Source organism: Filicampus tigris, chromosome 15, assembly GCF_054856515.1.
Source record: "Filicampus tigris isolate MCC_2025a chromosome 15, RoL_Ftig_1.0, whole genome shotgun sequence".
NCBI classification, from domain to species: Eukaryota; Metazoa; Chordata; class Actinopteri; order Syngnathiformes; family Syngnathidae; genus Filicampus; species Filicampus tigris.
Window position 1 is genome coordinate 1,404,388 of NC_141231.1, and position 11,809 is coordinate 1,416,196.

General features: G+C 40.2%; 1 protein-coding gene across 1 annotated transcript in view; it reads right to left on the minus strand.

Moving 5' to 3' along the window:
* Positions 1 to 9,993, minus strand: part of slc27a6 (solute carrier family 27 member 6) — a 79,468-nt gene extending 69,475 nt beyond the window's left edge. Inside the window, exons 1-2 of the mRNA XM_086052996.1 lie at positions 9,262 to 9,993; positions 2,966 to 3,175 (exon numbers count right to left, since the gene is read on the minus strand). Coding sequence (XP_085909122.1) covers positions 2,966 to 3,175; positions 9,262 to 9,745 — 694 coding nt within the window. The 5' untranslated portion in view covers positions 9,746 to 9,993. The remainder of the gene's footprint in view (positions 1 to 2,965; positions 3,176 to 9,261) is intronic.
* Positions 9,994 to 11,809: the final 1,816 nt, after the last annotated feature.

An 11,809-nucleotide genomic window follows, 5' to 3' on the forward strand; every position in this document is an offset into this window, starting at 1 on the left:
CGAGGAGGCTTCTTTATAACAGGCTAGGCAGACTTATTTAGGAGCAACGTTCGGCTTGCCTCTCCCTCCAAACAAGCTATGAAGACAAATGCACCATTCTGTCTCTGCCTTCAGGAGAGCTATGTGCAGCGGAGGAGACTATCGTGTGTATGTGTGGGTGTGCATGTGTGTGCATAAGAGCGCGTGTGCACTGTGAACTACAGTCTGAGCCATGAAACATCAGCAATTCTGCATTGTTGAGAATGTTAATGTTAAAAATGTGGAAATATAGACAAATTGTTCTGTAAGTGATTTTGTATATGTTGGCAGCACTGCTATGGGCTTTTCTAATATTTTTCCTTTTTTACCTTGTTTGTTTGCATTTGTGGATGTCTAGTATAGGGGACACTGAGGTATAAGATATAAGTTAAAAAGAAATAAATTAAAACATGAATATTTTTGCAATAAAAAATTTGTATTGAAAAAATATTGAACTGTGACACAATCAATAGCAGTATATTAGAGGTGAAACAATTACTCTATTATCAAAATAATCGAATAATCGAATAATCTCAAATCATCTATCCCCCACTAAAATGAACTTCAGGACCATTAATCAGTTCCAGCCTCCCAAAAGACCCAACAAAAACATTGGTAATGCGCTACATGTATTTTATTTTATAATAAAAAAATATAGAGTAACAATAACTAAATAGAATATTTAAAATTAAACCGTTTTTGCCACATTTTTGCTTCACTTCAAAAGACATTGTGCTGCTCTTTCTGGTGTGCGCTATGGTCACGTGGGGGCAGTATAATACAGACATGTATTTATGGATATCGACGGATATACATAAGACGTAGGAGACATAACTCCTCGGCAGTAATATTAGTTGTTCTTTGCAGAGGATAAAGAATATTTGTATGCGAGTATTGTTATATTATCTGTGTATGCGTTCCTACACGGTTTGTGTTCAAATATCTGTTACTTAAACACTTATAACACCGCTAAATGGATGTCCGTTATAGCCTTGTGGTTATTTTAATTACACAACATGTAATTCCCTTAGTTCTATGTTTCGTTGACGGTGAACTTAAACTGGGTGACAATATGCTGGGTCAATTTAGTAACTCAACTATTGGGTCAACACTGTTGGGTCAGTTTAAAATAACATTTGATTAAAATTGGAATAAATTATAAACCATCTACTGGGTAAAATATGCTCTACCCACAAAACAAAACAAAATGCATTGATTTCTTAACCCAAATATTGGCATAAGGGGACTCAGGTGGTTTAATGGTGATGTGAAGCAGTAAATACAAGGGTGTAGTTAAACCACATTCTACATTCATGTAATATAAGACGCTTTTTGTGAAGCTAGTTGTATGTTACTACCCCTAAACAAACACGGCGTAGGCTGAAATCGCGGCAACAATGGCTTGTTTAAACCAAGAAGAATAGAGCGGGGTCTCGCACAGGATTAGTCCACCCTGAGTGCTTGCTGACCGGCCAAGTAAGCCCTGACTGCAGAGCGCAGTTCGAGGCGTGGCTTAACATTTGTTTGACTCCGCCCACTTGAATTTCGACATCTAAGTGCCTTCTTTTTTTGTGTGTTAAACTATTTCCTTGGCAGCTTTAACAATGTGCCGTCTTATAACGTCACATTTTTTTAGAACCCGTAATTTCACATTAAAAATTACAAACTATCACCAAGTGCGTCCTCTGCTAGGGACATGTGGTAGTACACATCCAACTCATTTCTAAGTGGAGGACGTCTTTTGACCATAACTTTTGAACCCAGTGTCCTAGACCAGGGGTCTTCAATCCTGTTCCTCAAGGGCCGCTTTCCTGAATGTTTTCCATCTCTCCCAGCTGCCACACACCTGATTCAAATGATCATAATCGTTATCCAGCTTGCGCAGACCTTGCTGATTATCTAACCATTTGAATCCGGCCCTCGAGGAACAGGATTGAAAGACCGCTGTCCTAGACACTCAGAACTGACATCAACTAATATCGTTAATTGTTTCAAAATATTAAGTTGTAAAATTCCTCAGATTTTTATCCTCTTGTCATTAAATATTCTCAAAATTATGTACGGTAATCATCCATGAAAGCAGACTGATTATTTATTTATTTTTAATCAAAATTTGAAATTTGCAAACAGGTGCATTTAGTTTTGTAAACAATAATCCACAATTCTGTTCATTTTCATTGCATCATTTAAAAAAAATTGATTCATTGATTATTACTAACAAAAACATTGGATTAATGAATAAAATAATTGTTAGTGGCAGCATTTCTCACATGTAAAAGAAATAAAACACTGATATTTGCTTGTTGGGTGTAATCATTTAGTTGTGCCATTTTATTTAATGTTTACAGGTATAAATGCTAACACCACAACACTTCTCCAGAAATGACAGTGTGGGCTTCCTATGTATGCTGTTTAGACCACAGGGGGCCCAGAAAAGTGGGATTAATAATCAATTAAAAAAAATTGTAATTAATTATATTTCAGAACACTTTTGAGGTCACATTAGATTAACCCTACAGCGAAGTCACCGTAAACCCAGCAGCGGAGTTACCGTTGACACAGCAGCGGAGTCACCGTTGACCCAGCAGTGGAGTCACCGTTGACCCAGCAGCAGAGTCACTGTTGACCCAGCAGCAGAGTCACCGTTGATCCAGCAGCAAATTCACATTCAACGCATTTTGGTAAAAACTATCCCAACCCAACACTGATGCTGATTTTCTTTTTTAGCCAATACCGATCAGCTAAAAAATTCTGTGATTGACCCCAGTTTTTGATCACGTCATCCAATCGGGATAACTCTAGTACAGTTAATAAAAATGGCGACAGCTTGACCCTGGAACAGATTTCTATTTCATTGTAAGAAATTTGATATGAACTATTATACATGCACAGATTGTGTGTGACATGACAGGTGTTTTGACCTCAGAATATAGCAGGAGATACTCACCAGTAGTTCCAGAGGTGAAGATGTAGAGGGTAGGGGATTTGAGAGAGGTGGTGGCACGTAAAATTGCTGGTACAGGTTTATCGGTGACAGCATCTATGTGATCCAACACGGATTCCACCTTTATGTCACCACAATGGCTTTTCATTGTCCACACTTGAATGTTGTCCTCCAGTAGGTTGCTTATGATACCACGAACACACTCTACTAAATCTGAGAGAAGGAAACAATCATGTCAGTCATTTAGAAAAATATTAGTAAATTTCAGTGCAATGAATTCTAGGACTTATGAACTCATGGTGTATTCCGATCAGGAATACATGTTTGTAAACACATTTTTCGATGAACAGAGGCGCTCAAAAACCGAGCTTCCACTGTAGACTGTTTCAAGTTCACCTTTCTGTACTTAGAACTGACTTAAGTTTGAATCCATCCATCCATCTTCTATAAACTTACCCTGTTCCTGCACAGAAGTCAGACAGGTAAACTACTAATGATCAGTGACTCATAGGATGAAATATGTATGCGAGAGCAAAGAAAAATTGGGGTGTATTTATATACCAAATATTAGTTGAATGACTTAGTAGTAGAATATTAAATATTAATATTAAATATTAAATGGTTTAGCCTAGATAACATTTCAAATGGTTAGCATTACAGTTTAAAATTTTACCAATCAGTAATACAGTATTTTGCATCTCAGAGAGTTAACAACAGCTCTGGAGCTGTAACCTCTTTGAAGAAACATGTGCTAGGTTCGTAGCATAACAACATTAGCAATAGCATTGAGAGCTAATAGAACGACGGTAAGTGTTATTTTCATGATTCGAGCCCTTTTCAAAACCATAACGGTGACATAACTACTGGTGGCACGTTCAGTGCTGTGAAAAGGTATTTGCATTATACCGTAATTTTTTTTGCATATTTCTCCACTTCATGTCTAAGATCAGTAAACAAATGCTAATATCAGAGTAAGATCATTTATTTTACTAAGGGAAAAAAAATTCAAAGCTGCCTGGCCCTGTCTCAAGAATCAAATGTCCCCTAAACCGAATAACTGGTTGAGCCACCCTCACAGCAACAAATGAATTCAAGTGTTTTCTATAAAACGTGCAATGAGTTGTTCACATCTCCGTGGAGATATTTTGGCCCTGGACTTCTGTGTTTGGTGCAATGTTAACTTCCAGTCGGCATGTAAACGTATAGAGACAAAATGGGAAATGTGTTACAGGAGGTGTATCATGCTATTTTATGATTTCTACATTTAACTATAGGCATACACATGATGATATTACCTTTAGCACGATTAACTAAAATTTCTTATGAAATATGAGTTATTTTGGTGGCTATTTTTCTAACCCAGAAGTAAGACACCTGGTTCACCAAAACCCCGCCTCCACCCGTGGAGGCTGCCGCGCCTCTTTCATGACATCGTCCCAAAGCTGGCAGCCCACCAAACAGCAACTGCTGTCTTCTTGAGAAAGTGGCCGTGTGTTTACTCTGCAGGGGCGGTTACGGGGGTGGCTCCTCACATTGTGACGTGAGGACCAGGTCGTTTTCTTGGATCGGACACGATTGGTGCTTCGAGAGGAGCAACGAGCAGGAATGCTTTAAGATGGATGAATGGAGGAAAACACCACTTAGTGAATGGTTTTGCTGAGGGAGAAACATTTTAACATGGCTAAAAGCTAACAAAAAAAACAAACAAACAGTTGATTAAGCATGCTTTAAAACTCAAAACCGGGTTGACTCCAAACACAGCACCGCACCACAGATGGCTGGAAGAGCTATTTCCTTATCTTTGAAAAGTAAAAAACCTTTGATGGCATTTCGACCTTGAAAGGTAGTTGCACCAAACTGTCGAATACACCTATTACACAACCAGGGTTCTCACACTTTTAGGACAGAGGTTATTTTTCAGTTGGATGGCGTCCACGTGGCCTGTGACATATTGACAGCGTACACTGTTTTGCCAACTGACCTTTCCACTAGAAATGCTTTTTGTGTTGCCATACATAAGGTATATTTTTTAATTTAGCAACAATGTTGAGTTTTCAAGATGAATATATATATATATATATATATATATATATATATATATATATATATATATATATATATATATATATATATATATATATATATATATATATATATATTTTTTTTTTAATGCCAACTTCATAGTGTGTTTTGGAATGGTGTAAAACTATAGAACCCAAGTGCACTTCAACCTGAGATCAGGGGGGCTGCACTGTGGGCAACTTCAGAATAGAATAGATTCCACCCCCTCTCAAAGGAACTGGTAACTCGCACACCAGTTTAGGCTCCATCTCTGCCACAGAGATGCCATTCCATATCCTTAAAACGAGCTTTAATAGTCAGGGAAATGAATACCAAGGTCCCTGCCTCAAGCCGGCATCCAACTCACAATACACCCGATGGACCCACCAACACGCGATGAGTAGTCAATCGGCCACCAATTGTGATGGGCCAATTTCTGTGGAAAAAGTATGTGATCGGCATATGTCAATCAACGCTTTTCATTGCCCATCACCAAAAAACTGACCACCTGCAGCATGTACTTTGCAGCCTACAGCCAACAACAGACCAGCTTTTCCTGAACTCTGCATGGGCGCACGGTAACCCAAACATACATGATGCTGCCGTGTGGAGCCTTTATGTGATTTTTTGAGTGTGAAGCTAATCCATGCGATCGAAATCGGTATCGGCTGATCTCACTCATGGAAGATCGGTATTGGAACCGGCAGCATAAAGCCCTGATCATAACACCCCTATTGATGAGCTCATGAGAATGGGGACCCACATTGTGTTTTGGGGCAGTGCCTGGCCGAGTCCACAGGCTCAGGCCCGGCCACCAGGCACTCAATGAGCCCGGCGTCCAGGCCTGGCTCCAGAGGGGGATCCTGTGACCCGAGTCTTGGAGCGCAAACTAGGTCCAATAATTGTATTTGTCATTTGTAACAGGTCCAATAATTGTATTTGTCATTTGTAACATGCCTTGTCTGCCCCCACTCCAAGGACCTGTTTGCCCTGGGTGGCAAGACCATGAGGGCCACTGTGGCTCATTTGGTAGAGGGTTCGTCCAATTATGAAAGGTGTCAAAGTGTCCACTGAACCCTAATTTACTCCCAGTGGTCCTGGCCGCAGCTGCTCAATGGTGTATGAATGTGTGTGTAAATAGGTGATTCTGAGGCTTCTCAAGTAGTGCACTCCATCCATCCATCCATTATCTATACCGCTTGTCCTCAGAAGGACGTGCTGGAGCCTATCCCAGCTGTCTTCGAGCAGTAGGAGGGGGACACCCTGAATTGGTTGCCAGCCAATCGCAGGGCACACAGAGACAAACAAACATCCGCACTCACAATCACACCTAGGCGCAATTTAGAGTGTCCAATCAACCTACCAAGCATGTTTTTGGAATGTGGGAGGAAACCAGAGTACCCGGAGAAAACCCACGCAGGCACGGGGAGAACATGCAAACTCCACACAGAGAGGCCGGAGCCAGGAACGAACCAACGACCTCTGAACTGTGAGGCGGACGTGCTAACCAGTCGCCCACCGTGCCGCCGTAGTGCACTCCATTTGCCATTAATTTGACTTTCACTGCACCAAATGATTTCAGAATATTTAAAATACAAGTTTACAACTACGACAACGGCTCCAACCATTGCAGACCTGGCATAATCGTTGTCTTTTAAACACACACATTACACTAAATTGAGTCTTTCACCCTGTACTGCATCCATTGTTAGAGAGTAGAAGTTTGGCAGTAGAGAAAAAAAATGATGACATACAATAACATTCAAAATCCTGTGTTACCTATCAGTCTTTGCATCTAAAAAACAGACAGTATTCCAATCTCTGTACTGATAGACAAGACCTGTACATGGCACAATTACTGAATAAGTGCAGCTTTTCCAATGCTGTTGCCTTTACAAGGGAGTTGAGAGGACAGCATTCTTAACCAACATCATGCTTGTTTAGTTGAGCAATGATCTTTTCCTGTCACATGGTTACACCATGGTAATTCTTATTAACTGAAGGGCCTGGAATTCTTCCACTGAATATCGGACAGAAGAAGGCTGTTTCAACATAATGTTCAGCATTCTGTAGTTTTAACTTGAATATGTAGTTTACGTTGTTTGTGACCCCAGTGCTGATTAAGGAAAATAAAGATCACAAAAGAACAGATACTGCTGTCTCATACACTATCAGTATTCTCCCAGTGTTGCTTTGCAGGGAGTATCTGTTGTCCAGAGTCGGCAAGCCCATTACGCAATACAGGCAAAATGCTAAGGACGCTGTGGCATCCAGAGGGCACCCCAACTGTTTTTAGAGTGTACATTGGCCTAATTAACGCCTAGTTGAGGCCAAAAGTCACATCGTACTTTTGCTTGATTTTCAGAGCTTCCCCAACCAAATTTCAACCACAATTTGTTACGTGCGATATCATAATCTCGTTCTCTTATGCTTACATACTCAAGTGGCATCAATAATTAAAAAAAATATTGTGGATACATGTTACCTTTATAGAGCTGCTGTTGACATGTTGTCGTTTATCTTCTGTAGTAATTTGATTTAAAGGGACATTGTGTAGAATTTAGTGCGAGTTTGGCGCGCATGCATTTTGAAGCACACACACTAGCCTACCACCAATTTCCTGATCAGAGGTGCAAGCAAAAATGTCATCACAAATGACTTCTAATATTCCCTCAAGTGACGAAATAAGAGCATTTGTTACACATGCTATCGTCATGATGTTGATGATCTACGTTGGCTAAGTTTGTCTACTTCGGGTATACGTAGCAGAAAGATGGCAGCGAAACATGGCAGCCTTCTGTATGAGAGGGGCGCCCTATGTAGCGCAGCTGGGCATCGTCTATTTCTATACTGCATATTTAATCGACCCACGTGGTTCCAGTTGGTCCGAGTCAGCCAAACGACGTCGAGAAGGGACTTACCACATCACACACAGGTGTCGCACTCCTGACACACGGCCAAGTAAGGAAAAAAAAATAAATAAAGCTGTGTTGTGGACCTTGCGGTCCCACAGACGCAATGACATGTGCCCCATATTGTTTTTATTTCACCGATCACACGTGCATATATCTTTTGTTTTTGTTTGATATTTTTTCTTCATTTGTTGGAGTGTCTGCCGGCGCCTACTTGTAACGTGACGATTACGTTCTCGAGTCTATTGGCTGTCGCCAATGAGGGATGGACCGGGACCATACGCGATGCCCAGCTCTGATAATTAACGATTACCAGACCTACGATTATATTTAAAAAATGTATGTTGATGTGATGATGTGATATGTGAACATATTTGTTTGCATATGATTGAAATTAATAGTGGGGTTCTCAAAATGAATGACCATTGAAAAATCAAAACATTCCACACACTGTTCCTTTAAGATGTACCTGAAAGATGGATAGAATTTTGCACGTTGGTACTCCAAGGCCTCTTATCGGCGAAGTTGTTTTTACAGAATGATATGAAATTAAGCGGCACGGTGGTCGACTGGTTAGCACGTCCGCCTCACAGTTCAGAGGTCGTGGGTTCGATCCCGGATCCGGCCTCCCTGTGTGGAGTTTGCATGTTCTCCCCGTGCTTGCGTGGTTTTCCGGGTACTCCGGTTTCCTCCCACATTCCAAAAACATGCATGGTAAGTTGATTGGACACTCTAAATTGCCCCTAGGTGTGATTGGGAGTGCGGATGTTTGTCTCTGTGTGCCCTCCGATTGGCTGGCAACCAATTCAGGGTGTCCCCCGCCTACTGCCCGATGACAGCTGGGATAGGCTCCAGCATGCCCGCGACCCTTGTGAGGATAAGCGGTATGGATAATGAATGAATGAATGAATACGAAATTAAGGAAAATTCAAGTTGATAATTTGTTTATTGTTTTTTGTATCAAAGGTGCTCTCAATCACCTAAACCTGTCATGGATAGAACTTGTCTATTTAGGAATTTGTTTTTATTGGCCAACAGAGGGCGCGCAAGCCTCATAACCTTCGCAGTTATGATTTGTCGGCATGGCTGAGGTCATAACTGGATATTTTCCAATTGTTTTTGAAATACTCTATGTAATGCCGCATTTAAAGTTATAGATGTCTGAAATTACACAATTCCCAAACATACGGTATTTCAACATTTAGAACGAGTCCTGTGTCATAAATCTTAAACCATTTATCTCAAAACTATTCAGTTTCGTTCCTGAGTCAGAGATCTCCACGATAGCCACAGAAGTGTACGAACGATGTAAGAGGATATATTTACCTGCGCCAACTATTACGGCTTTGGCTCCACAGCAGTTGATGCAATGCAACAACGATCTCGACTTAATGTTTGTATTCAGAAAAGCAACAGTGCATCCGACCTTTGCCAGTCCGAACCAAACGCAAACGAAGTCGGGCTCGTTGTTCATGAGCAGGGCAACGCAGTCGCCTTTGGTCACATTGAGTTTTTGAAAGAAAACATTTGCCAATCTGTTGCTGCGCTGCTCAATGTCCTTGTAGGTGTGGACGCTCCCTTCGTAGATAATAAAAGGCTTGTCGGGGACACGGTGCGCCTGTTGGATGAACCTGTCCAGGACTGTACACACTCTAGAAGTCAGCCTGAACAGCTCCAGTTTCACACCATACCGGGTGAAACTCAAAAGAAAGAAGAAATCTTTCCAAAAGTAGGGTGAAAAAATTCTCTGCAAAACATGAGCCAAAAAAATAGCCAGGACTATAGCTGAGATCCACGCAAAAGAGATCATAATTTCTGAGGTGGAGATGAAGGATGAGCTGAGCTGTCCACTACTACCCGCACCACTACACGCTCAACGTGATAAACATCGACCAAGAGTGACGTAAAACAAATAGTAGTGCTCACGTTTCGCACCCACAGAAAGACCCCGGCATACGGGAAACGCTATCTTCAAAATAAAAGCAATCCTGTAGTGTCACGTTCAGATGAATAAACCAAAGATTACTGTACCCATAACTACAGTACTGTATTTCCTGTTCACAGATACGTCTCCTGCGCTAGGCCTTCTGGGTAATGTCGTATCCACACGAGTCAAGCTCAAGGGATTAATAAAACATTTGAGTCATCAGTTGCCTTAGCACAGAGTTGGTCAATTGGCGACCCGCGACTGCCATATACTACCTGTATACTTGAGCGTCAGTAGGCCTAATATTTTTTTGCGGATTTGGAATGATTAGATTAGATTAGTTTATTTGAAAGGAGCAATTACACATAACACATGAAAAATCATGGTTAAAAAAAACAGAATTAGCCAAAAGGCTATTTTTCATATGTAGTCCCCTGGCTGGCTATGATGTAAAAAAAAAGCATTAAAATACAATTACAAAAAATAAATAAAAATAGCAAGACACTAAGTACTTCAAACATTTTACAATATAGATTATAACAAGTAGCAATAGGCTCACAATAAAAATCACAATTAAAAACTATAAACATTTGAAGACAATGACAGCACAGAAGGTACCAGTATACGTTTTAGTGTTTGGCAAGTGTAGTTATTTTTGTCCCATGTAATCAAATTTTTAACGAAGCATTTGTAAGTGGTTTGATATGCAGGACAAACATAGTGCCTCAATAATATTACTATTTTGTTTGTATTATGTACAAAATGGGTTCTTGCACTTAATGTTGGTTTCATGTTCAGCAGTTTTGTGCCATCCTTGAATGGTAATTTTTGCGCAAGGGAGCCCATTGCACTGGAAAAAAAATACAGTATGTTGTCATTTTGTAGTTAGCGTCAAATGTTGGGTTAGGATACTTGCACATATTTTGCAAGTATGCACATACTTTGTCCATCTATAAAATACAATTTTTATCATATGTCTGGTTAGGAAGCGTTTGCTTGAAATAAGATGAGACACCCAGAAGCCAGGGAGGAATTCATAATTGAGAGCAAAAATGGACAAACATTGAACTCATTTGTCAACATATCCGTAGGCATTATATCTAATGCATAAGGGGAATTGGAAGACAAATTATCAGAAAGAAACAGGAAGGGAGAAATTGGAGAAAGGCGTAGCAATGGCCTTGACACTATAGTGACCTTGTTTACAAAAGTCAGTCAAAAATGACTGCAATGCTCAACAGTGTACTATTGGACTTTATAATTGCCTTTTACAACATGTTTATGGAAACGGATGAAAATTAGAGTTTGCAAAATGACTTGTTATTTCATTGAGAAACAAAAACAATGTTGAATACAGTAAACATTTTACCATGACTGTTATTAATTCATTATCTAGCAGTAGTCCGTTGACTACGTTCTCTGCTGATATGGAAGCCAATAATGAATATATTTACTGTGATTTTACCTCACATGCCCTTCTTCTAGATTTGACATACATGGTAGTATGACAATTTGATAATTTGTGTGACTGAGCAGCAGCATGTGTTCCAAAAGGTTTTCTAGCGGTTGTGGGAGTATTAGGTTTTTTTCAATGCAGCTTTTTGTTAAAGTGGGACACACAGTCAGTTGGAGTTCAATAATGAAACGGGTGTAGACTGAGGCTCACAAAAGGTAATTCATGACGGACCATACAGCCGAATGACCATATGGCAGGACAGCAAGTTTCTCCGCCATTATTTCTTCATGGGTTTTTTTATCTGTTGAGCGAGGAACTAGAAACTGTTCATTGGTGTCAAATTGTATTAATTTGCTTCTGGGCAATGTGACTTATCAGGCTATTTATTTGGACCGAAACGTTACCAATGCCCTACTTTGACCCTTAATATGTGTATATATTAATTAGCAATAGACCGATATGTTTTTTTTCAAGGTCGATACTGATTATTA